The sequence below is a fragment of the Tinamus guttatus genome, unplaced genomic scaffold, assembly GCF_059628265.1.
Source record: "Tinamus guttatus ecotype Peru unplaced genomic scaffold, ASM5962826v1 Tinamus_guttatus_pri_ptg000355l, whole genome shotgun sequence".
In the NCBI taxonomy this organism is placed as follows: Eukaryota; Metazoa; Chordata; class Aves; order Tinamiformes; family Tinamidae; genus Tinamus; species Tinamus guttatus.
In genome coordinates, this window is record NW_028288889.1 from 1,344,767 (window position 1) to 1,372,132 (window position 27,366).

Sequence of the window (27,366 nt, forward strand, 5' to 3'; positions counted from 1 at the left end):
CAATCTCAATTTTTCATGCCTTGCACAAGATGTCCTTAACTACCTGATATATTACGGAAAAAAAAAAAGAACAAAAACCTTTTTGTAAGTAATGCCTAAATTATTCTGAGAACTAAGCAGAAAATCTGGCACTGAGTTTTAAAATAAAGTAAGAACTTAGGTGAAAATAAACCAAAAATGTTTACACATGATTTTTTATTTAGCATTCCCATTCAGGTACTATTTACCCAGTACATTTATAGGGTAAACCATACTCATACTTTCATAAAATAATGTGGTTTTTTTTTTTGTCTTGGAGGTGAACCAATCAAAGGTCAGTGATGGTAACTGAAGGTCAAAGTTTCTCCTGACTTCTTTCCTCTTCATACAGGAGCTGATTTAAAACACTGCTCTGTTTAAGAGCTTTTAGATTACATGTATCTTCACTTACAACAGGGACATCTTCACTACTATCGTCAGCTGTCAGATCTTCACTGTCTGACAGTGTGCACAAGAGTGTGTCATTTTCATAGGTTGGAAAATAATACCTGAAAACAACAAGATTAAATGAATTAGAATATTACTCTACGTCACATGTTTTGTTTCAAAGAATCTGAGCACATTTTATGAGATTAGATTTAAAAAAGGAAAAATAACAAAGTCTGGTTGTCTGGATTGTGAGCAATCAGCCTGCCATACATCTTGGAACAGTCTGGCAGAGAGCAGAAGGGATGGAAACAGACAGGTCCTTCCCCCTGTTTATCTACATACTGTCACAGCCAGATTCATCCAACATCAAATGCTGAACTGAAATGTTTAAGTCAAGACACTGATTGCCTTGTACTCTGCTGCCTATGAAGACATATCCTTCTTAAAATCTGAATTAGTGTCATGCGACACTTTCCATTTCCCATAAAGAAAACCAAGAGTGAACAAGATTTTGATACCTAAAATTAGGTAGACATTGTGGATCTATCCATACAGTGTATATGTGGTGTGGAAGGGTTCAGTTTGTTTCTCTGACCATTCGTCCACCATGTATCTTTACTAGGTGCCAGGGGCCTTTCCAGGCATGAAGTGCCCTTGGGGAAATGGGGCACTTGAGATGGCAGCATGGGGCACTTCCAACCTTGGCTCCAGTAGGAGGGGAAATGTTCACGGTGCATCATTTATGTCCTTCACTGAACTGCATGACTGTTCATAAGACAATTCTGCAATACAGACAACTTAGCAACAAGAAACTCCTCTAGCATATCAACCTGCTAGCACAGACAAGTTGATAATGTATGGGGATGTTGCATCCTGGATGCACCTGGGAGAACAGTTCCTGTGCTCCTTTGCATTTCAGACAGGAGAGGGATTTCTACTTCTGAGTAGCTCTGAGACCATTTATTACTTCATTTGGGCCAAGAGAATCTCTGGGGAGCTCTGGGCACTGCAGGAGTGTCAACCCAGAACTTTGGGGTTAATTCTTTAAAGATGACATCAAGTAGCAGCATAAATACTGGAAGGAACATGTTAGCTCTTACTGTGGTTGATCCCATGTCGACTTGGCTGGCAGGAATGTAATGTGTTTGGTCTCTTCCATATGACTTATCAATTCTGTTTTAGATTGAAATTTCTCCTGGCAAATGTAACAACGACAATGATGGATTTCTCTTCTGATGAAATTCACTAGTTTTACTTGCTGATAAAAATTCAGTCCTAGAGGAGGTGGTAGAAAACAAGCACTTTAGAAATGCTTTCTTGGATTAGGTAAAAAGGTTGATTTTTATAACTTTGCAAATTAACTGAACAAATGCTTTTTTTCTCAGCTGCAGGGGAACTGGCCCTTCTTTTAACTTAAAAGTTACCATTGCTTTTCTTTCTCTCAGTCTACAGCAGAAAACAAACACTGGCCAAACACAACTCAGAGCAGCACCTTCTAAGTTGGAAGAAAGTCTTAATAGACATCATCATCATCATAATAGTAATAGGAATACTTATTATTACAGGCTCTAGCAGCAGGGCTTGGAAAACACAGAGTGGGCAAAAGGTAATCTGTGAAAAAATCCAGTGGTTCAGAGGAAAATAGGAAATATCCTTGGCAGCAACAATAGTTCCAGAAAAATAAAGTGTTCTTGGCTGTCCTTTGTCAACTGGTAGAAACAGTTTCCATAATGGAAAAGTTAGATCTCTGAAGAAAAATCTAATTGATACAGTTGTTTTCCAGTATTCCTGTGATGTGGTTTTCTTCAGACTAGTGGCAAATGCTGACCATTACAGCATATCTTACTCACCATGCTCTGACTTTATTTTAAGAAAGTCAAATCCATGTGATTTCTGCAAGGAAAAAAAAAATCATTACCACTACTAGTATTCCTAGTAGTTAGGAACTGCTTACATTTTTCCAGACTGACACAGACATGTGCATATACTCATGCAAATAAAAATAAATGAAGGAACTCCCCAAAATCTGTAACCGCTGCTACCTCTTTATTGCCTGTGTCAGTGTCTGTACACTCAGCAGTAACAGAAATTCATATTCTCAATACAAACTTGTTTCCTCTGAATATTTGAGAGCTGATGCTGTCCATGCAGTGCCTTAGTTCTGCTCTAGAGACAGCATTCTAATGCAGCAATTTTGACCTCAATAAAAGCGCTAAAATGCTACTTTTTATTCCAAACTGATGAAAGAAATGATATTTAAAAACAAGTCTTACCTGCATGTGAAAATAAAGTTTTTCTGTGGTGTCTGCTTGTTGTTCACAGAACAGGCAAACTGCACACATGGGATGCTCTTCCCAGTCAGACCAGTCTCTTATGATTAAAGGCAAAAAAAAAAAATAATTTAATTGTGGAAAAGAGGAGATATTTTGTGAAGCAGCATTTCAGATTCTGCTTTCACAGTTTCAAAAATAAATCTGGGCAAACAGAATACTTTAAAGTGATGGAAAAGACACTGTGCATTTATAAGCAAGTATGTGATGGAAAAAATGCTTTATTGTCTAAAATAATTACAAATTCAAGAATAACTGAGTAGATACTGCTGGATAATTTCTACGCAGACAGGCAGCAAATCCCACACTAACTAGTGGGATCTCAACTTCTATCTCAATCTGGTTTGACAATTCACAACAAATTATCTTCACTGTTCATTTTAGTACAATCTTCCATCCTTTTTAATACCTTTCTAAGCTTTCAGTACACAAACCAAAGACAATTGTCAGGCAGAGTTCACTCTAGGTGTTACCAGTCTATCAGATATTATTATTCCTCAGAAGAGGCACTCATTGCTGCTGCGTTTAGGTATGTGCACAGAGAACAAGCACTTTACCTTTGCTCATCCATTTAGATATACAATGCTGCTGAGAGGCAGAAATATTACTGCTTCCATTTTATAATCAGGTAAATTTAAGCTCAAGTCACAGACAGAACCATAACCTGTCAGAAGGCCAATGCCCAATTCTGCTCTCTAAACTAATGAATAATTGCTACTTTCAAATTGTTTCCTGCTTATTCAATTCTCTTGGGTCAAGCAAGATACTTGTGTAATGATCTGAGAGCCTGGAGCAAAAGGAACACGAGGAGAGGCAAATGGTGCCCTCACTTAGCACTGCTCAGAAGATGGATTTGGAATCCTGCTTTAGTCTCTAGTTGTTATCATTTCATCATTTTTTCCTTCTGTTTCTCATGATGGGATTTTTGATGTTTACACTTGATTTTAAATTAGCGCAAAAACAATTCAACTATTTCTGAGTACAAAAATAATAATAATAATAATAAATCTTTTGCTCACATTATTAAACACCCTAAGGGCTGCTGTTTGAGTGACTTGCAACTGAAAAATAGGTGTAGGTTGTAAGACGAAACTTGCAGCCCTTGCTATGGAGAAGTATCTTTTATGAGAATTATCTGGGAGTTGATTTGACTCTTAAATAAATTTTAATGGTGTACCAATTATGGACAGTATTTTCCCTGTAACTACTTTCAACAGCAATGTTCTTGCAAGTCTTTAAAATGGACACATAAGTAATTCTTACTCTTCTAGGTTGTCTAACAATTCCCGGTCGTCTTCTGACTGTACTTCCTCCCAGGACTTTCCAAATTCCTGGAAAAGGAAAGAAAAAAAGACATTTCCTGGTTCACATCACATTTTACATATGGAATCAATAAACATTTGAGAAGTCAACTAATCAAATCATCAACAAAAAAACATCTGAGAAGTCAAATCATCACCTTTTCTTTGTTAGTTCTGTGTGCTTTAGCTATTTTTTTAAACAACAACTCACTTTACCTTTCAAGGGGGGCATTAACTACAGCAGCGAGGGGAAGATGATGATTCGACACAGAGCTCTCAAGAGACTCACTCAAGCTCTGTGCAAAACCCGAGCGTTGCAACCCTAGCAGAGGCTCCCGGGGTGGGTGTTCATTGCAGTTTGCTGTCACCCTTGCTCAAGTCATCATGCCCCCCTTGCTCCTCACGGGGCCCAGGCTGCTTGCTCAGCGTAGCTGTCACACCTGGGAGCAGCTGGCACAGCCACAGCACGCAGAACGGGGCCCTGTACGAGGCGAGGCCGGCAAAACCACGCTATGGCATAACCCAGCGGCCAAGTACCACAGAAAGGCTCTGTGAGCCAAGGCAAAGGCCTCTGAACTAGAATCCAATTTCTGCTCAGATGTGAATGTGAGGTTATCTGTCCCTGAAGCTCTGCTCTCCCTTTCAGACTTTGCGTTGTTTATTTATACCTTGAAGAGCTGCAGCCACAAAGCACCTCACATTTGTGCAGCGTTCAGCCCAACAGCAAGGCCTCTCAGCACGACTGTGATATAAATATCAGGCAACAAAAGCTCAGGCTCTCTGCTGAAACACCACCAGTGGTCTTTAGCTAGTATTTTTCTTTCCTCCAAAAGACTCTTTCTGCCTTTTAATATAAACCAGAACAAGCAATCCAGCAATCCAAGCAGTATTTTTGAACTTGTGCTTTTAACGGTTATGAAGCATTCGCGTAGATCACAGCTGATGATCTCGTCACCACTAGGAAAGAAACTGAAGGCTCAAGGAAAGGCCATCCTTTCAATGATCTCACTCAAAAGACTCCCTCATAATATATTTATTAACATCCTTAACAAGTATTATTATTGCCTCTGGGGTTGCTTGGAAAAAGAAGGGAAAAAAAATCCATCACTTAACAATTTAATGGGAATTTTTAAAGCTGTTACCATCAGGTAAATGATGCACAAATGTCTCTAGACAGTTCTAAACATAACACCACTACTAATCACAGAGTGCAAACTGAGTAATTAATTCTACATGCTACGTGGTAGCGTGAAAGCTCTCTGGTTACAGGGGAGACTCATCAGTGTCACCATTGCTGCGAGACAACATGAAGCCATTAACACCTCTCACCACATGTTCTCACAGCTGCACAGGAGTTTTCTGTGGCTGCACGCAGTATAATCTTGATGAGAGGAGAGAAGCTCACAATCATGGCAAAATGAAGATGAATGCTCACAATTTTTCCATTTATCAACTTGAACGGTATGCCCCCAAAAGCCTGTGTTCAAAACAACAGCCAATATGAAACTTTACCGTTTAATTAAAGGTGAAAGGAGAAAACAATCACACGTGAGCTTTGTTGCTGTTTTTTTATGGTATTTCTGCAGAGAAGAAGGGAAGGATCTTGTAAGAGGTCTCTGTCCCTCAGCTATTTATATTTAGAGGAGGGAAAGAAGAGAAGAAAAGCTAATCAGCTCTTGTATCACTGGAAAATTCCATGGTGAGTAGGTAACTGGGGATGTCATAATGAAAGTGCCGAGAGACTGAAATTGAGCAATTGGGTGGGAAACAGTTCGTAGGATGATTTTTAAAGCTCCTTGGCAGTTCTTTATACTCTTTCAAATCTACAGCTTGATGAGCATCTGGGACCAAGGGGGCCTTTGTTGAGCATCAGCTTCCCTTGCTCTTTCATCCGAGATGCGCGAGCTCCCACTAATCATCTCTGGAGACTCCTAAGAAATTCTTAGCAAAGCCAGAAGAAAAACCAGGCTTGACATTGTTAATAGTTCAAACAGCAGAAAATGCATCATTAAAAAATATGCAGGCCTTCCTATACAAACACAGAAAAACAACATTTTTTTTTTTTAATAATACTTGCTATGTATCTCATGGAGTAGAGGCTCCTACAGAGGATAGGGAAAGCATGCAATTCCGGGTGGTGGGTTTTTTTCCCTATTATAGTATATTCTCCCCTTGGGTGCAGTTTTAAGAGGACTAGAGGGAAAAAGTCTTCATGCTTCATTGAGGTAACACACCTCAACATGGGAGTAGGTGCTGAAATGGGAGAAATTAGAAACACGCAGCTGTTATCTCCAACTTTTTCACATTAAAGCAGTTCCTAAATGCAAGCAAATCGTGTTCCAGTGTCTGTGGAGCTCGGCAGCTCCAAACAGCTGCTGCTCTTCCCTGCACATTTCTTCTTGCTCTTCTTCTTACCTGCCTTACGATGGTCACTTGCTCTGTTGCATGTGGCTGCATAAAGCCACTTAAGGTGCCTTCACCATACAGAACAGATGGCCTTACCCCCACTATTACTTGATACAAATTGGATTAATCTTAAGTGTTCATCCACAAGCTGCCTGTACTTCCCCTTGAAGAGAAATGAATATACCAACGAAATGAAGCCTAACTATCAGCAATGGATGAAATGTTTTCCTTTACTATTTACAGTTAAAATAGATGTAAAATCTCCTCCCCACTCCCCTCAAAAAATCCGCTCCATCCCCAGCTAGATACAGTAATGATGATTTTGGGTTTGCCAAAAGGGGAAAAAAGATCTTTTCATCTTTGAGGAAAAATAAAGGCTTTAAGAAATAAGTTTTCTAATAAATACTAACTACCATTTTCAGCTAAGAACATGTGAATAATATGAGTGTAATCAAAGCTGTTTGTAGGCCATGACAGAAGCTATGGAAAGTCTTTGAATACCAAAGATCTACAGAGATGGTGGCCTCATATTATTCCTTGCTATGCCAAAATAAAAACTTAGAGGAGGGAATGATCAACGCATGGGCATAATATATAACTCTGTTAAGAACACAATCCTCAAAACTGCACTAAAAACATGCAGGGAGTGGGGAATGGGAGAAGGCAAACCGACTGCTCCAATGGAGTCCACGGGAGCTTTGCCACTGGCTTAAAAACAGAGCAAGAACTGGCCAGAAGATCATGAGGCAATTCAGTAACTGTTCTCAGGACATCTGAACAAAAAGCCCTTAAAAACCTCTCACTACAAAAGCCACAAAATAAAGGAAACTGCCAGTTAAGACTATTAATAAGACCATTTTACATAGTGCTCAATGAGTATAATATGTAATGGAAATTTATATAAAAAAGGAGAATAACATAGACAGACTTCTGTTTTAAACACGATATCTGTAAGAAGACTGTACTAAGGAACTATCCATCTAAATAGCTTAGGGTCCAGTTGCTGATAGAAAAGCTCTACTGTACTCATCCTGAAAGCAAAATGAGTTATACTGTGATGATATTCATGCTCATCATTAGAGACCTACTTAGTTTTTTTAGTCTCTTTACTATGACAACAATCTTGACAGAACAGACGTATGGAAAAATCTTTGTTACATTCTGAAAATTCAAACTCTTCGCAGAATCACAGAGTGGATGAGGCTGGAGGACCCTCCGGGGCCAGCCCAGCCGCTCTGCTCGAGCAGGGTCACCCAGAGCGGCTGCCCAGCACTGTGCCCAAGCCACGTCACTCAAATGACAGGAACCTGCATTTTCTGTGAAAGCATACAAAGATGAGATAAATTCAAAGTCTCCATCTTCAGATCACGATATACTCAGTAATAAATATTGAAATGGTACATCTGCCATTCCAAATAAGATATCCAATCTATGCCTCTGCCTGTGAACTGCCTGTGACATTTAGAGCAATAGGAAGGAGAGGACTTGAAGACTCAGTGAGAAGTCAGTAAAGCTTTATAGAGCTCTTCAAAAATAAATAAATAAATAAGCTCTAGCAAAATATGAGGAGTTGAGGGAAAGGAAGAAAAATCATCACATGGAGTAATTTCAAATTTAGATTTAGTGATAGAGAAAGCAGACCTTTTGCAGAAAGCCTAACTTTCAGCATTCGCTGAATATATATATGCACTGTGGGAAGCAAGAGTTATTTTTCCTTATACATACTGGACAAGCTAAAGTTCCTTCTTTTAACCTCATTTCTTTCTTTGTGCAAAAATAAATGCTATTTTGAGAGCAAGCACTTTCTGCTGTGTCGGAACCACCATCTTAAAATACCTGTGTTCCACAAAACTCCACAGAATATTACTGTGCAATTCCACATTCAACAAGAAACTATTTTACAAGTTTTTCAGACAGTTTTTAAAGGAAACTATCACTACAGTTTTTCTGCTTTTAAAAACATAGGAAGTTCAAATGTGAAAGACTAAAAGGGGAGAGACAATTAAAAGATCTTTAATCACACAATGCATACTGTTTTGTTTGCATTTGTAGTAATAAACTTTGGAGCAAAAAGGAGATGTGCATCTGTTTTTCTCTCTTTTTAATTTCTAAATACATCCTCTTTTTAAAAGAAGAGATGTTAGAGGTTTGGATATGGCTACAGTTTGAAGATTAGAAGCAGTCACTTAGAAATAGTTCACAGGTAAAATGCAATGAAAGACAAATGAGAATGTGTGAAAAGAAAACATGGATACAGCAAAGCATAAAGGAAAAAGAGTAACAAAGCAAAGCAAAGCAGAAACTGTTGCTCATTCCAAGTATGTGTCAGAAGAAGCACTGGTACCGCACTGCCACAAACCTTGCATGGGACTGAACTGCTTTCCCCCCAGAATTTAAGCATTTTAGTGGTTTGACAATTTTTATCTGAATTACATTTAGCACCTTCTGTTTATAATGCCAAGGACCTGAAAAATACATCTCCGAATGCTGCTGCTGGGTCTCCAATACTAATGGGCAGGCTGGTATTAGAAGTCACTCTGCGAAGTCCTTCCCTGACCAGACAACACTTGGCATGACTCATCAACTGTATAGGTCCCATATCAGCTATATGAATATTAACCTTGCCCCAGCCCGTTCTGCTTACCAACACTACTAACATGACATAGCCACTTTCTTCACTGATGTTATGACCTTCTTGTATCTCCTTAAAATTTCTGAGTTCTCTGCACAGTTCTCTAGTTTTCTGTGCTTCAGAAAAGTAGCTCCTCGATGCTCCCAGTCACCGCGTAGACTCTGTCTTTCTCAGCTCCAAGGAGGAACTATGAAAAAACCTTGGAAGACTAACGGAAGCATAGCAATTTTTAGCTAAATCAAGTTGGCAATCAGCCATAATGAGAGCAGAACTATAGTCCCACACCCTTAGTCTGATGGGCTTAATACAACCATGGAATAATGTAAGTAAGAAGGGATCCCTGAAGGGTCATTTGCCTCAATTTCCTTCTCAAAGCTGGAGAAATTCTCAAAAACTCAAAGCTGGGAGCCAAAGCTGACCATCGAATACAAATCCCGTGACAGAAGCGGGGTTAAAGAGGACACTACGTTCTGAACTTGTTATATTGCCTCCAGGACTAACAGGGAAGAACAAAACTATTAATTTGTACAGGAGAGGTAAATATAGTTTGGTTGAAAAGCTGAGAACATCCAGTTGGCAGAACTTCAGAGTTTTTTTCCTATACTGTAACAAGTGTAAATCAGTTTTTAAAGCAGTGAAACTTGTTTTTAAAAGGGAACCATATACCTAGGATCATTGATTTTTGGAAGGAAGGTATACAGGAACTGAGGAAATTCATTTCATCTTGGGTCAAAGGGACTTGGCAGAGCATTAAATGTCTAACTTTTTGTTCTTAGTATTGGATTAAGCACAGGGGGAGAGATTAAAAAGAAAGACTAGGTAAAAAGAGTGAAAAGGCCTACAAAATTCATTTACAAGGTAGATTTTAATGCATGTACAGAGCTTAGAAAAGAAACTACTTCAAGTGAAACATTTCTAGGACAGAATGTAGCAGTTTTGGAGCAGCTCTTATATTCAGTGGTTGAAGACAATAAATGAATATTTGCTACTTGCACATACACACACACACTCTGCAAGACCCGAGATAAAAAATATGAATACCCAGCAACATGTAACTACCTGGGGGCTAAAAATAAAGGCTTAGTATTTGTTTGACCTTTATTTCTTTCATTTTCCTCCTCTTCACACTGACTTTACTTTTTGAGGAGCATTTCCAGCTTGAGGCTTGTATAAAAAATGCTAAAAGCCAGTAACATTCAAGTTAGATCTCCATTCATTTCACTACTGTATCTCATTTTCCCTTCACAGAAGGGAAATTCTGGTGATTAAAGCAGAGACAGAGCACTAATAGCATAGAGACGAGAGTCTCTTCCAGCAGTGTTCTCCCTGCATTTCTCAAAACCAATTCTCAAAAACAAACATTTACTCATCCTTAGCTTAACAATTATCTGGACTATCACACTACAGAAAAGCCTATTTCTTAAGAGTCTTTTCTCTGAGTGTTGACCTCTGTACTAATTCCTTGGAATCACTCTCTTTTAACAAGATACTGTTTTTATCTCTCCAATCAATTTACTGATTATTCACAGAGCTTCTTACCAAGTAATTAATGATATAAAATCTGTCGTATTCTTTGTTTTTGGCATTGATCCTGCGATGCTGTTTCTTTCTCATGTGATCTTTAAGTGTGTTTTTGTCTCTGAAGACTTTTTCACAATATAAACACTGCAAACTAAAATAAAAAGGTAAACAAGTTAACATGTGGAAGCAAAAGCAGTACAACACAACATAAATAAATTAGAGATATATACAGTAGGATTAATCCTAGAGCATGTGAGAGAAACCAAGTGAAAAACAGTCAGTTTATTTGGAAACAAAAAAGTACTAGTGGAGTTAATCAAACATAGAGATGATGAGGCACCTCACAACAAATACTTAAAATGAAAACATAAATACAAACAACTTTACTGTTTGTCTCATACAAAATAGGAGAAATGTCTTATTTACTAATTGCCTCAGTATATGGGCGGACTACTGCCTGGTGAAGAAATGAACTCTTAACTCACATGTACTTATTTTGGACACCAACCTATCAGTAACTGTTTCTATGTAATACAGGGTACAAAAATACAATCCTGGATTCTTAATGTAAACTTGAAAAAATTACATTTTATATTTATATACATATATATATTTATATATAAATATACATTTATATTTATATAGAAGATGATTTTTTTCCTTCTGACTCAAGGTTCACTTCTGACTCAAAAAGGAGTTTCAAAGAGCTTGGTGAAGATGATCTGTGGGCTTTGCAATCCTGAGAAATCAAATTTAGTAAATCAAATCATAACATACATATATATACACACACACACACACCTGTATATAAAACTCAGAATGGTGAATACATTAATAATGATACTTTATAATGGAATATTTTCCAGAGCAATTGAAACAAAACAGAATTTTATTCACTATCTTAAATTCTTTATTAGAGGTGGACAGGTTGATAAAATAGTTGTTCTCTTAAAGGTAGTATCATTAGATACCTAAAAGACGAGATTACAAAACATTACATCACTGGGCTATGATGACCCAAGTATCAAGAAAAAGTTTGCATTTTAGCCTAGATGGGTATCCCTGAAACAGAGACACAGCAGCGTGCCAAGCTTACGGGAATGTCCTTGGCTAAAGGATGTTCCTCTCGAACATCTGGATAACTCATGTGCTAACATATTTTTTCTTGCAAGGGGCAGCTTACATATGTCACCAAGATGGGTACTGTTAGGGGACCTTAGTAAAATTATCTTTGCAGGGGGAAAACTGCCCTCCCAGAAAACCAGTTCCAATGGAATAAAAACTTTGCCATCGTGGCATTACATCTTCTTATCAGAGATGCTGGTTAGCAGCAGCCAAAAAAAAAAAAAGAGAGAAAACGATGGGAAGGAAAAACAAAAGCACTTTAAGACACATATTAAAAAGCACAGACATTAAGAAATTATGGCAGCTGCGAATTGCTGCCTTTCATTGCACTGGAAGCAATTTCAATAAGTTCAATTGCAGGATTGGCTATGAAGGACTCCACCTATATGAAACCCTCAGGGCCTCCTGGTAAACGATCAAGCTGCAATTTATCAGTGAGCAGGGTAAGACATCAGACAACGCCAACAATAACATAAAGCGTGTTCTTGAAATACCCTGCTCTGAGAGGGAGTTGGGAGAGATGAGGAACCAGGTATGGGGCCAGCAGAGAGCGAGGGCACGGGTTATGGATATATAGAGCGAGACAAGAGGAGATTGGTATAAGAACTCTAAATGATAAAAGGCATTTAGCAAAAAGATGGTTAGAGTGAAAAGAACAACAGACTCAAGCATGGATGGGATGTTACTGATGTCACTTGAAATGTGCAATGGAACTAATAACTGAAGCAGTGACCTCCACTATTCCGGAGAACACGCACTACAAAGTGTTAGGAATCAGCTTGCAAGCAAGCCCAGAAAAGCCTTCCGAGGTTAACACACAAAAGTCACATTGACTTATAGTTTGTTCCTAGTTACTCATAAATGCTGAATTAATTTTAACTAGCTTACTTCTAAGGTTAAAGGAAACATGACTTAAGTCCTTAACTTACTTGTCAAGTTTATTCTGCAATATAGCCAAAAATTCATAACAATTCACAATGTTATCTGGCAGCCCAATGTTAAAAGCATGCTCTCTTGCCATGTGATTGAGAAGGACAGATCTACAAAAAAAAACATTCAAATTGAACATTAGGTATTTTTAATACATACAAGAATTATTCAATTTGTGGGTCAAATTACACTAATTGCTTTAAAAATGTACACAAGTCAACATTAAGTAAATAATAATAGTGTTGTATTCCCAGCTGCAAACTGAAATAGCAAGCTTTCAATCTCAGGCCTAATGAATGTTCAATCATGCTTCGAGTGCTTAATCAACACGCATGAAATAGAAGCCTTTAGTGGAAAACTACGATGTAATTTTATTTTGATTGCCATTGTTAGCAAAGCTTATTTATTAACTCGAATAAGCAAACCCCAGATTTGCAATAACTGTCTTGAGAATCTTCTAAAAAGCCATTTTTTCAGTTTTCTCTATGTTGGTTAACAAACAAACCCTTGGGCTTGATCCATTTTTATTCAATTTTGTTCCTCACAGCACTAGCAACATAAAGAGGACTCAGAGTATTCAGGAACAAAAATAGATGTTCAAATAAGTTACTTGAATAATAGAGGATAAAGTGGTTCATTTTCTTATTCCAGTTTCTCCCACAGCACAGAGGGACTTTAAAGAGCTCCTTAGCCAATTTTATATATGTTGTGGAGCAAATTCTCCAAGTAAATCAGGTTCACAACTACCACTCAAGTCTCTGCTCTCACCACTCTAAACTCCCCGGGTGCCTAACTTCCCAACAAGATACACCTAAGCTTCTGCTGTTGGGCACTAAAGGAAATCCCATGCGTTTATGCCACTATCCTAGCGGGATTTTCAACCTCTCAGCACCAAGAGTAATCAGAGGATGAAATGATTTGGGGGCTAAATAACTTGTCCTTTACAACGCCATGCAGCAAAGAGAACAGGACATGCACCCAAAGCGGGAGTGGGGACTTGAGCTCGGGTTCTTCTGCCTCTCCAGAGCACCAGAACCACCCGCAGTCAAGCACACAGGGATTACACTTGGTCTCTCCAGCTGAGACTTTTTAATGGGTATGAATAAATTTTTAATGCAGCAGGGATTTGAATGCAACTCCCTCTCACACTGGACTGATGCTGCAAAGCTCCTTGCTCATTTTTATTTTCCTTTCTTGCTTTTTTTACTGAAACTATAAGCCCTGCCAAACTAGCATAAATTTGAACAGGGAGGTATGTAATTGCACGGGTGTATGTTTGAGCACTCACACTGGTTTCAGCCACTGTCCTTGCCCCCAGACCAACTGTCCCCCAAATGACTCTTTTTTTAATAATGGTTCAGTTCCCAATTCTTCTTAATATTCACTTACAAAAAGTCGAACCAAAAAAATAAAAGCCCTCTGAGTCAGTTGATGATACTTCAAATGATAAAGGTGAGCAGATACAAAAAAAAAAAAAAAAAGTGAACAGGTAAATATACAAACCTATTTCCTGTGAATTCCTGATCACAAAACATACATGTGCTATGAAATCTTGTGTCATATCTCTCCTGCTGTTGCTGTTCTATAATTTCTCTCTATAAAAAGAAAGACATATAATTGTTCAATGAAAAACCAAAGATTTTATTGCATAATTTTAGGCTTATTATATCTCCATATCCTTGCTGATAACAAAAAACATACAAAGTTAAAACACACAGCTGTCACAAATCATTTGCACCATGTGCTCCAAAGAAGCTTGAATATTTCTAGTATTATACAAGTTGCACAGAAATAAAGTCCACAGTGAGATTATTTAAGTGATTATTTTATTGAACGTACCAGTTTATTGGTTTTGCTTAGGTGCAGATTTACCTCTAAGTTTGTGGATAACTAAACAGAGCCCAATGGAATTACACACTCCAAACTAAGTATCTAATCCACAAGACTTGCTCATAATAAGTTTGACAGATGACAAAAGGGGTGGCAGTTTCTGCAAGGAGCTATGGGATGTCATAAACTCCCTGGGAAGGAAGTATCTCTGCCACTCACTTGCTTTAACTTAAGAGCAACAGGCTAGAAATTTTAAAATGCTTGATCGTAATTTTCCTAACAAAATGATATAACAAGTGTTTTTTTCTGGTGCTATAACAGGGAGTGTGTTGTGAGTGTACTTCAGATGGAAAGCCCATAGTTACTTGGGGAATGGGAGAGTCAGTGTTTGGATCAAAACTTAGCACATTTTCAGCCTAATGATGCACAACTCGCTCTGTACTTGCTTTATGTACTGATAACTCATAATTGGAAAAACATTTATTTTCTGTGTAACACAGAGGTGCTGCTGTCCGCTCTCTGACATTCGGGATTCTGAGTGAAAAATTTAGGGGATTTTCTCAATGTCTTTAATTGCCTAGAGCCTGGCACAGCAAAGCTTTGTGTTTCTGACCTGGCAAGGCCAAATAGTTTTTGGTACCATTTTGTGTGGATAAAGACCCAAACTTGCCATAGCCTACATGTAACCTTACATTCAGCCAGGCCAGTTGGGTGAACTCCATAGAATTTAGAAAAGAAAAATAAAAAGGAGAGAAAAAAAAAATACGAGACAGAAATCCCCTTAAGCTACTGTTACTACAGTCCCAAATCTGCCTGGATGAGCTGGAACTGGATCTGTCCATGCAGGTCAGCCTACCTCCCCACATTCAATTGAGCAGTGTGAAGTAGGCTGATGCTGGGCCAATAAATATGCTATCAGCTTCTCCAACAGCAGAATGCTGTTTTCAGCAAAGAACAATGTGACCAGTCACCCTGAAAACTCAAACTCAGAAAAAAAACCCACCTTGTTTTTGCTTCTTAATGTACATTTCATTTTCCAGTCCCATGTAAAAGCACCTACTGAAATCCTAGACTGTACTTTTCAGTATCCTGATGTGTTACACTAAATGCTAACTAACTGAAATATAAATTCCGATGTCTCAGAGCTGACTCCTGAAATAGATGAATGGAGCATAAAGCAGGTTGTGAGAGCCTTTCAGCAGATATGCAATTGAATGAGACTATCTGTCTGCTCTACATGAGCAATAAACATCCCCGGCACATCCGCAGGAACCAGTGCTCACATGGTGCCTTTCATCAGGTGTCGCCTTCCTCCACTGAGTGGCATGTCACATGCCATTTGGTTCACCTTAAATTGGAAAGCATTTGCATGGGGTTTACATAATTTGTAAAATACACCAGAAACAATCAAAAATGAAATCAAAAGATACCAAATACAATTTAAAGATGAATAAAGCACGGGCTGAAAGCCTCACCTCCTGTGAACAATATTTCAAAATAGCTTCCGAATTGCACTCTACCTCCAGGGAAAGAAGGAGTCCTGCAACACTTGAGGCTCACCTGCGTAACTCCAGATCCCCACCTCATGTAAACTACTCGCTAAAGCCCTGCTTCACTGCTCTTCCTAGCTAAGGCTGAGGGGGAACAAGATTCACGCCACCTCCTTCCCCGGACACGCTCGTCCCACCGCGCTCCATCGGCCCCCTTGGCTCCCCATGTGGGCACGGTTGGCAGCTGAGAGGCCGGACTCACACAGCGCCACTGTTGTAGCAATTCATGCAGTGAAGTTCTAAAAATATTTTCCCACTTAGGCACTCCTTTGATCATTTGTTTCCACCACTTGCTGCAAGAAGGGACTTTCCAAAGCATCAAGGAAATTCGGTGTTTGTACAGGTGAGGAATTAGAAACACTGGCTCAAGCCAAGCACAATGAAAATGAGAGCTCTGCTCTTATTCCCTACAGACATTCCCAACAATCCTCTATTTCCACCCCATCTCTGGCGCTCTGAAGGGAGAGCAGCGGTTGCCCCAAGCTGCATAAAACCTTTGTGATTTTTCTGAGAGGAGACTTTCAGCTGGCCACGAGAGCCAAGTTTGAACCTAAGATAAGAGGCAGGAAACGAGTGATATACTTTAATACCTGCATCAGTTTTCAAACTGTTCCAACTGCTGGACTGTTAGCATGAATCCATGCTTGTGTCACATTAGAGTGACTGCAAACAATAGAGCAAAGTTCCTGGAGGCAAGAGCAAACATCTCAAAATACACTCGTATTCCTTCTCTTTTTCCATAATCAATACAGGAATCGAGCACTGGCAGGAAAGGCAATCCAAAGCACCACAACATTAATGAATCAAATGATGCAGCTTGATTTCAGGCAACTAATTTGCACTACTGATACCAAGACCTGCTGCCACGTCCTTTTCAGAAATATGCAGCAATAAATGTTGCAGTGTCAGACCACATAGTCCCACATGTTTCCAAGAGAAATTAAGTTGAAGTGAGTAAAATATTCACTTTTTTTTATTCATATCAAGATATGCACCATTTTAAGGCGCATATCTTAAGAAAGAGAAAAATCACGCAATTTCCTTTCAGATTTGAAGTTAAACTCATTAATCTTTAGTTATGAAAAATTCAGTTTCAGCTCAGAAAACTATGATTCTCTAGTTAAAAAAGATGGCCTTTGGTCCCAGGTTTGCCCATATGGACCTGTTCAGCTAGTACAAGCCCCAGAAACTGTCTGTTGAATAACTCCCCACTCCCCTCTCTTTTTGTCTTTATCTGTAGAACTTAACAATTCTGTCAAAATTTTGCCCTTCATTTTTACTGTCATATTATATGGTTTGATTAAAAAAAACATTATTTTACTGAATACTGACAGAGAAGCTGCAAAACTATATCACTGAGAGAACAGATACCCACACTGATATAAAACAGAACGTAAATTATAGATATTTTCCATCTAAATTCTTCTTTCCACAAAACAAGGGAGGCTTATGAGATCACCCATGCATTCTCACAGACAAGTACTCTATATGATACGTTCTTGAGAGCAAATGTTAGTGCAGAGCCTCGGACAATGAAGCAGTAGATCCGACTGCAGTGGTTATCAGTCTCCTCCAGAAGAGCTTCAGAAAAATTCTACAGGACATGAGTGCTTGATCATTTCGAACACGGCAAATGGAAACTGTATTTCTGATCATAATTACATGCAACAAAATTTGATAGCTGCCTTGCATGAGAACAACAGGTACTCAGTAAATTCAAATTCATTTTTCCCCCTTTATCAGTCTGGAAATAGCTCTTCAGTAGCTCTGCCTTATAAACTCTCATATGTCACTGATCTAGCATAAAAAACAAACCAAAACACAAGGTTTGTAATCTGTGCTGTGCCTTAGCTAACCGAAGAAAAAGCCATGGTAAAGACATGCAAGTTCTTATACCAGGATGACCATCTTTAAACACACCAGCACACTCAACTGATAACCCGAAATAAATTTGATCATTTGCAAAACAATTTACAATTTGGACTTCAGAAATACAACACACTTTCATGAGGCTCAGTATAAAGCTGTGAGGAGTTCACACTTTCTCTTGGGAGGTGGCAGTTCAAGGTGGAGTAAAAAAATGTGTCTGTTCTCTCCTTGGAAACAATATTTTGGAAGAAATTACCAGCTTTTTTCTGGAAGTGCTTAAATGACTTTTCATCTTGCAAATGACAAAAAAGCGACAAAAAAGCAACAATAAAAGCAAAAAAAAGGGGGAAAAAACAAAAATAACACACTTAAATGACAGATATTTTTTAATACTACTTAAACCTAAGAGATCTGACCCACACAAACACTAGGAATAATTAAATCAGAAAGGTCATTTCCATCACTGAAAGTGCTCTTCACATTCTCACTGTGACTTTTGCATAAAACCACTCCAGTCTCCATAAATATTATACATACAGGTCTCAAAGTTTAAAAAAAAAAAAAAAAAAAGTCTCTAATGCCCCCAAAACTGTCCTGGAAATTTGAATTGAAACCTTATAAGCACTGTGTATCAGCAAGAATTCACACTGATAATGAGTTAAGGAGGAAAAATGCACATTTACAGCTAGGATGAACTTTTCCCTGAACAATTTCTTTGTTCCTTTAGTCCAAAAGACATTCTAGACAAAACACCTACAAATGGTAAGACCCCTTCTAGCATCCATTGGATGCCAGAAGTCATGGACTCAGGACACTTGTTTTAGGGCAAATTACTACTCCATCTTATAATTCCTGATAACCCTCCCCTCAGCACACACTGGTGTGCTACTGTGGTCTTACTTTCCTGCTCTCTCCCTGCTTTGTTATCGTAATCCCCCTTTATTAGCAAGCCCCTCACAAATCATTTATTTAGCTATTTAAATTCATAGCTCTAATCGGTTACAGAAAACAGCCATTCACAGCCAGTACTTAGAACAAATTCTGCTGCTTTTGTTTCCAGCCTGATAAAAAAATTTGGTGGTCCAAAAGTTTGCCTATTTTTCTAACTCCCTTAGCCCGTCTGACAAAAGAAAATCCCACTCTCTCTCTTTTCAATAATCACAGTCCTCCTAAGAGATAAGAACTTCAGGAAGAAAGTACCTCATTCCTCAGTGCAGCAACCCACGTGTGAAGTGGAGGACTGGATACTGCACTGCAATCCGTTAAATGGAAATAACGAATAATGGCACTATATGTCATTTTTATTTTTTAATTTTAATATGCCCAGGACAATAAAAAAAAAAAAAAAGCGAAGTCCAAAGTTTCATTCCAAAGATTTAAGTACACCAATAGTCTCAGCTTTAAGTGTGCATACTGGGCTGGATCAGAGCAAAAGACACCTGGAGTTTGAACAATATCGCTAGCATGTGTCTTGCCCTTTCCGGTCCTACAGTCTTCATTTTAGCCAACAACTAGAAATACAGTGTATCATACAAATCATCATTTGAGAGGAGTTTAAATTGATGTTTTTTATGATCATATTATACCTTTTGGCTAAGTAATTTGCTTAATGGTGTTTCCTCGAAGAGGAAACTTCATGCCTGCTATGGTATGAAGCTCTCAGACATCTGAATCAGCAGAGCCCTACTGCACTGAGCAGGCTGTGTGCTCAAATAAGTTTGGATCGGAGTATTACTGGTTAGAAACTTTACAATAAAATGCATATTTTCTCCAGCTCTCCTAGGCCAACACACAAACACACAGCGTGCATCTCTAGTTCTAGTTTCCTCCAGTTTAAATAAGAGTTACATTTCCCTGCTGAGCGCTCAGAGAAACTAGCACTTGCTGTAGGCAAGGTAACCAAGTGAAACACATTCTGTTTAAAAAAAAAAAAAAACAACAACAAAGAAACCCGCAGATCACAATAAGAAGCTGCTGATGCACTTCACTGCTATTGAAAAACCCACAAAACAGCATACTGAGACAAAGCCTAGGACGGGTGAGACTGCACCACAGTCTCTAAAAAGTGACCAAGCACATTATTTGATAATTATATACATCATTACAATAAACTACCTTTAGAGCAAGAGAATTAAATTTCTCTTTGTGTCTACAGTTTCTTCAAATATTGTCTTTCAATTATGTTCATAGCTACTAAGTGGGAAAAATATTTATATAAAAATCTCCTATCAGAGATTTCATCTATCTGAAGACCCATATATCTGTCTTACCCATATAGCAATAGCCTCTCTCCTAACCTCTGTATCAGCTTCTCTCCTTACTCAGTGTTCATTTCTCCCACTTCAAACAGTGCTCTCCTGCCTTCTGAGTTCAGAAAAAAATCTTCCAATTCTGTTACCACTACCAAGTCCTCTTCAGCATTAGCTCATGGAGAGCATTTTCTCGCTAATACTGTCAGAGCTGCCACTGAAGATGTCCTTCAACCTGAGCTGCAAGGTGCACAGAAATACATCAAGACAAGACACCCAGCCTGGAGAACACTAAATCCCTCTAAAGGCAACTGTCACACCAGCTGAGACACACATTTGCTGACTACTTAGTGCACTTCTCCCTCTCACACAGTGAGCTCACACACAGTTCTGGACCTTCAAAACAGACTGGCCAGGCACACGGAATCCCACATCAAAGACAAGTCACCGAGAAGGGGAAGATGATGGCATGGGAGACCTACCTTTGGGAAAGGGAGGAGTGGAAGGCAATTGTCATCCAAGACATGCTGCCCATGACTGATCAACCAACTGGGCATTCCTGGCATTCAGATGAGAAGCTAACACAAAGTCTGGGAGAATGAAGTCTGAAAGGGAAAGGGTGCTGTCCTGAATCCCTTTGGCTGAGGTCAAGGCACAGACCTAGACTGACAGGTACTGGAGAGCATTCAGGATCACCAGCCTTTGGAAGCGGAAACAAAGGCTATGGGTGAGTCCACCTGACAACACATCTGACAAAGAATGGGCAGAGCACACTAGGAAATCAGCTTGTCAGCTAATGAGAAGACCTTTATGCTAGGTTTGAATGCAACAAAAACCCAGAGAGAAATAAGAGCTGTAACCTATTGGAAAAACAGGAAACTGGAGAGAAGATGCTGCTGGTGGTGGAGATGGAATTTAAAAAGGAAAAAAAAAGGATAATCGACTGAACCACAGATCCTGTGGCAAAGTGGCTGAGATGCCAGAGTACAGACAGAACTGCAACTTAGCTGGTACTGCAATAACTCTGCAAGAGTCTCAGGATTGTAATAGGGGTATTGCAAGTTTACTGTGAAAACTCTGAGGCCCTGCCTGCTCCTGACTGCTGTGTTGTATGGTAAATTGCCTCTTAGGAAGATGAAGAATATGTGTTTTTTCGATGCCTTATCCTACTGCAGTCTGATCTGAAGAACTTGGGTTCTAACTGCGAAGCAGAAATGACCAACTGGGATGGCTGTAGTGGTGTGACAGAAGTACCTATTGAATTTCAGATGCGGAGATAATAACACGTTGACAGGTTCTGTAACCACTTTAGGTGTTGCATTATACCAATTCAGACTAGCCTGATGCCTCTCAGTGCACAGTTCCAATTTTGTTTGTGTTTGAGACAACCTGGGGTTCAAGACTATGTTCTTTTTTTTTTTTTCCCAGAAGACTGTATCTGTTTGGTGTTACAGGGCCTTGTCAGCTGTTTCATCAGCTGTGCACTCTAGCCGAGTTCAGGCTCATTCCTTGCTCTCTCTCAGCACATTATAGTCACCATCATGTCTGAAAACACCACTCACCCGGGCCAGCTCCCTTGCTGCAAGCAGCCTCAGACACTCCTAAACTGGAGTTTCAAAACTGCTAACTGAAATGCATTAGCTAGCATATTTTACAGATAACATTTGTCCTTGTTAGGCATATGCTGTTGGAGACACCAGTTAGGATTCAGTCTGCAGAAAAATCAGCAGAAGTTGTACAGTTCTGGTCTGTATTCCATGCAACCCACATAGGCCCACTTGCCAGCTTACTCTTAATTGCTGGGCTTGCCTGGAGGTAAAAGACTTCACAAAGCAAAATAACTATTTAACTTGCAAGTCAACGCTCAGAGTGCTGCAAAAGGAAGTGAAAAACTAAACGGAGTTTATTGCTGTAACTAAAGCCATGATTTCATTGACCACAGCTATAGTCGCCGCTCAATTTCACAAAATCCTTCTGTAAAACTGGAGATACAATTCTGATATTTAAAACAGCGTTAATAACAAAGGCTATTTCTCCCCCATAATCAAGAGTGCATCTTTTTTCAAACTTAATTACGCTGTAAACAAAAAACAGCACTTGCTTTAGGCTAAATCCTGTGCTCCACTCTAAATTTGAAGAAACATCTATTTCCAGAGCAGATGGGGTGACTCAGCTGCCAACAGAATCTGTGCTCCCTGGACACAGGCAGTAGAGAGAAAGCCCAGATGCTATAAAGCTGTGTAGTGCAAAACATTGCAAAACCAGAAATACATGCCCTTTAAAAAGGAAAAAGTACAGCCCCATGTGCAGCAGCCAGGAGTTACTATTCAAACAGACATTTCTATGGAAACATTAGCTGTGTGGCCAATAATGACCCTCTTCCCCCCACCTCAGCCCACAGTCCCAAAGAGCATTATATATGTTTAGGAAGAAACTCACTGGGACACTGCATGTGCACGTACAATATGCAGGGTGTCCCTGACAGCCTCAAAGGGACTGCACTAAACTGGAAAAGGGACAGAAAAGAGCTGCAGTGATGGAGAACCATTAAACAGTCAGCACCTTTAGCCTGGAAGATATGATATGAGGGAAGACACGATGCAAGGCATGAACACCATGAAAGGTGTGGGTAAGCTCTGGCACCATTGCCACAGGAAGCTAGGGATGTCAGGAGTTATGTCACTTCAGGGAACGATAGGAGGTTGGCAAGAAAAAAAAGGCTGTGTTATTAACACAGCGTGTACAGGTACAATGTTGTTGGCCCATGAAACTCTTCAGCTGCTGGTTGTCAGAACTGGGAAAATATTTTGAGAAAGAATCAGTTAAAATTCTTCCAGTTCTGACCTATCAGCTCAGAAAAGGGTAAAAAAAATACACCAGCCACTGCTGCTCTCAAGGATCAGTTATTGATCTAGGAGACCCTTTTTTACTGATCGAGGATCATGCCTTTTATGATGACCTGCAGCAGAAACGTGTTACACGCAGGTGCATCAGCTGCTGTTTCCTTAGTCCATGATAATCCAAAGGACCTACACAGGACTGGGGGCTGCAGCTGTGGAAAGGGCAACTCCACGGGCCTGCCTGAGTGGCAGAGCGACCACAGCTCTTTGCGAGAGCCAGGATGGGTGGCACTTTCTGAGCATTCACTAGTCCAGCATGGCAGACTGTACTTCAGTCAGCAAATTAAAAGAGTGAAATTTTCCTAAGTTATACCTTGAGATATGACTATCTCAAAAAAACAAAACAAAACAAAACAAAAACCCCACAATATAAAGCAATTCCTTACCAGCCTCTTTTGCTGAAGCTGTTCTCTAAGTAATCTGTCTTCTGGTAGAACATCACATAGGAGAAAATAATTGTCCTGTTCTTCTGTTAAGGAGATTAGGAAGCAAGGGTAAGATATTTGCTTTGAATATTTGAGGCATGTAATTTGTTAAACCTTCAGGGTGCTTTCAGAATGTTAGATGATTTTTTTATACTTTAAAAAATCAGTTATTTTATTTTCATAATTTAATGAAACATACTTAAGTATTTTTATACATATATTTTTACACATTATCTAACAGCCTTTGTCAGTAATTACACATATGCTTCTGATCCTAAACTGAATTGTATTTACATCATTTATATTGTAGTACAATGGGCAAAATGTAGCATAGATTTGCCTCTCTCCACTTTTATTCTCTTTTATGTTGGTTCTTCTGGCGCCATCAAAGCAAGTGTAATCATTGATATTGGTCACAGTTTAAAGGCAGCATGAAAGTAACAAATGAGCTTAATTCTATCGTGAATATGGGTTTTTAAGCTATTTTTCTAAGAAACAGTTAGTAGCCATATTTTGTCACAGCAGCATATTTGTTGAGTACAGTCTTTGGTCTTCTGCGGCAGCCCAGACAACTGCCTGGCTTCCTTGTAACGTGAAGATGTTTTCTCCTAGTATTTAGGGACAATAGCAAGTGTAATGACAGGGAAAAGGGATCATGGTGGTGGCCTGGGTGTCTGGAAGAGGTAGCAGCATGAGGGGGGTGGCGGTCAGGGTGAATTTGGAAAGTCAGATCACTCGGAATGTGTTTCCGTATTTCTGGAAAAACTGTCACCACTGTTAGGCAGTAGGTACCATGGCTTCCTTAGCCATGGCGTGGAGCAGCGCTGCTCATAGGACTCGACTTACAATCTGGCCTCATTTCACCGCAGCAATTAAGAAGGTACTTGAGCCCTACCTCACTCAGCACAGTGCTGAAATGCGATCCTATTGAAAAGGTAAGTTTAGACACGTGGTTAACAGTCACATGTGACTTCTGGGGTGTTCTGACCTACTGTCAGATTCCTTCATGCTTAGCTCGATCAAAGCAGCAGCACATGCCATAAATTATCACACAACCTGATCAATGGAGAGTAGGTAAGATACTTACCTAGCGGAGCTGCTGAATTTGTTCTTATGACACTGCAGAAGTCTGTGATGGGCTGCTCTGTAAACCTCTTCTTCCAATACAAGATGTATCTTTAAAGAAAAGGAGCAGAGAATTAATAAAGCAGGGAACATAAAAAAAAGTTTCATAAACAGTAGATCGCTTCTCCTTTTTTTCATCCTTTAAATTCTTAGAGTGCTTGGGTTTTTTTGTGCTTTTTTTTTTCTTTTTAAAATCCCTGTCTATTTTTTCCTCCTTTACTCTGTACTTTTCTGTTCAATAAATTTATTCTGCTTCATTAAAACAGGGTTCAGCTTCCATGCCAAACCAAGGGAAGATATCAGTAAAAAATATATTCCGTAAGTTCTATATAAACAATGTGACCTATTCACATCTTTAGACAGAAATGCCACCCAGATGCATTTTTACTGAAAATATGTGCTATGGGGGACACTCCAATTCCCACCACACTGCGTGGTGTTCTGCAAGACGCAGACAAGAAACTGAAACTGAGTGAAAAAACAAACTTGTCAAAAGTGAGGTTTTGACAGCTCTCCTGTGGAACTACACTGAAAACAGTAGCTTGGCAGACAGCTATAAAGTCAACAAAATGAAATCCCCAAACACCTGGAGGCGGGGTGGGCTAGCAGGCAAAATAAGGAAGGCCCTAAATACGTCTTCAAAGTTGAATCCATTGAATAAAGCTGAAAAACAAAAAACAAAAACAAAGAAAAACCCCTTGCTTGTATAATCTTTGTACTATAGCAGCATTGACAGATTCCCAATGGAGATTAGGGTCCCACTGAACTAGAAGCTACTGCCTAATCAAGATGAAACCATCACTTGAAATTATATGAGAAGGGAACCAAGCAGCTGTTGAGCTAATTATTCAGAATCTTACTATAAAAAAATCTGCACATGTGTAAGTGCATGGCCATCCTTACATCCACGACTAGTGCAGGATATCAGTCATATGAGTTCTTAAGATCAAGGCCAGCTACTCAGAGACTGCTTTCTATTGACATACCATCAACTTAGGGAAAAAAAAGCATAAAAATTCAGACACCATTTTTTATATTTCTATATATTTTTTTTATTTCTATACAGTTATAGGCATTCAGACTGGTACAAACTAAGAGTTTAGTTCCAACAGCTAAGAGATCCTGTAGTGGTTCGTACTAACTCTATGATTTATCTTAATTCATGAGAGCTTTAAATACAGCAGCCAAGGAATCAGCACGTTTGTCTGCTAACTCTGACCCAGCTTAACCTCTAGCACAGCACACAGCTAATGGTAGCATGAATGGCTGCAGTGCATTCAGAGGCATCATTTTGGTGAGGGTGAGCATTTTGCTGTTCCCCTGCCTGCTCCAGCGATCAGCACACGATGAAATATTTTTGCTGCTACACAGAAATGCAAGTCTTCCAGGAAAAGTCCTCCCTGAGTTTTTAGGACATAAACTTGCAAGGGAAAAGAATTCAAGATGCCATTTAGTCTGTCCTCTGCACTGAAATAGCACTGAACACTACTGAGATAAAAGTCTTACCTGCCCTTAACCTCTGTGCCATGAAACTTATTGTTAGAGGATTTTATATAAAAATATCTAATGCAAAGAGTCAACGCTTACTCATATGAAGCCAACTCCTAGTCATGTTCCAAGGGACAGAGAACACATGGCCAGTGTCTTCTGATTTTTATGCCCCACCCTCTTGTTTAGCATCTCAGATTATACTTTTTCTTTTGTGTGTGTGTGCGGTTACTAGACTGTTCTACTGATACTGAGCACTGTGGTTAAGTGAAGGAAGACCCCAGAGTTACAGCTCCACTATTTTTCATCCTGGAGCCAACTTCTTTAAGATCTGGCTACTTTCCAATTGCATTAGCAGCAAAAAGAATCTGAATAGACATTTTCTTGAAAAAGTGATTTTAAAACATATTTCTATTAACCCAGGATAATCCCCCAAGCACAGTTAAACTGCTGTTCCATTACTGAGCAGTTGTGATCCTTTTATTTACCTGAGGGAGCTCGCATTATCGCCAAAGAACGTTGCATTCTTGCTCTGGCTGCTTTCAGCATAAAAGTAAACAAAAAAAGCCAGTGTCCACTTTCAATTTTAAGCGATGTTAAGCTCATACTTCTGAATAAGGGCTTATACGGCTTACAGCTCCCAAATTTCATCTCAATCCTTCATTTTTGCATCTTGACACAAGTTATTGGCTTTGGCTGAGTTTCTAATCACAGAAGACCTACCAAAAATGCCCTTTAGTCAGTAAATAAGGTAGTTAAAGTTAACACTGCTACAGAGCTAGCTACAAATTTGTCGGTACCATCCAGCCTCGTGACTGGAGCACACGTTGTCGTGTACGAAAACACAAAGACAAGCTGGTGCTGGCACTGCCAGCTGGGCCTGGGCCAGCTACGGAGCAAGTTAGGAGACAGGGAGGCAAATGTGACCTGCTGAGACGCTCAGTGACACAGCTGGGGAAGGAACCACAGCTCCACATGGATCATGGCACTGTAAAGTATAGTGAAGTAAAATGTCATTCTGTGGTGAAACACTGGCATCCTTGAGATGGAGCAAATGGATTTTATCCAGGAATGTGAGAGTTCATGTACTGAAGAGTTTCTCATTACAAAATAGAGCTTTGGGAAGTCGCACAGCAGTAGAAATAGTCTTGACCTTAACGAAACCAAAATTGGAAGAGTTGATTGTCTAGAATATATGTTATAAAATAAACAGTTTTTTAAGACTGTACATAAGTTGTTGATTAATAACAGGATCTGAAAAGTCACTATGATATGGA

The 27,366-nt window shown here is 39.3% G+C and overlaps 1 protein-coding gene across 1 annotated transcript in view; it reads right to left on the minus strand.

Annotated features, from left to right (window-relative positions):
• Window positions 1-209: 209 nt before the first annotated feature.
• The window catches only part of ZNF277 (zinc finger protein 277), a 42,939-nt gene continuing 15,782 nt past the window's right edge, over window positions 210-27,366 (minus strand). Inside the window, exons 3-12 of the mRNA XM_088529886.1 lie at window positions 24,564-24,652; window positions 23,438-23,520; window positions 14,157-14,248; window positions 12,653-12,763; window positions 10,617-10,749; window positions 4,002-4,069; window positions 2,682-2,778; window positions 2,259-2,301; window positions 1,509-1,683; window positions 210-527 (exon numbers count right to left, since the gene is read on the minus strand). Coding sequence (XP_088386012.1) covers window positions 335-527; window positions 1,509-1,683; window positions 2,259-2,301; window positions 2,682-2,778; window positions 4,002-4,069; window positions 10,617-10,749; window positions 12,653-12,763; window positions 14,157-14,248; window positions 23,438-23,520; window positions 24,564-24,652 — 1,084 coding nt within the window. The 3' untranslated portion in view covers window positions 210-334. The remainder of the gene's footprint in view (window positions 528-1,508; window positions 1,684-2,258; window positions 2,302-2,681; window positions 2,779-4,001; window positions 4,070-10,616; window positions 10,750-12,652; window positions 12,764-14,156; window positions 14,249-23,437; window positions 23,521-24,563; window positions 24,653-27,366) is intronic.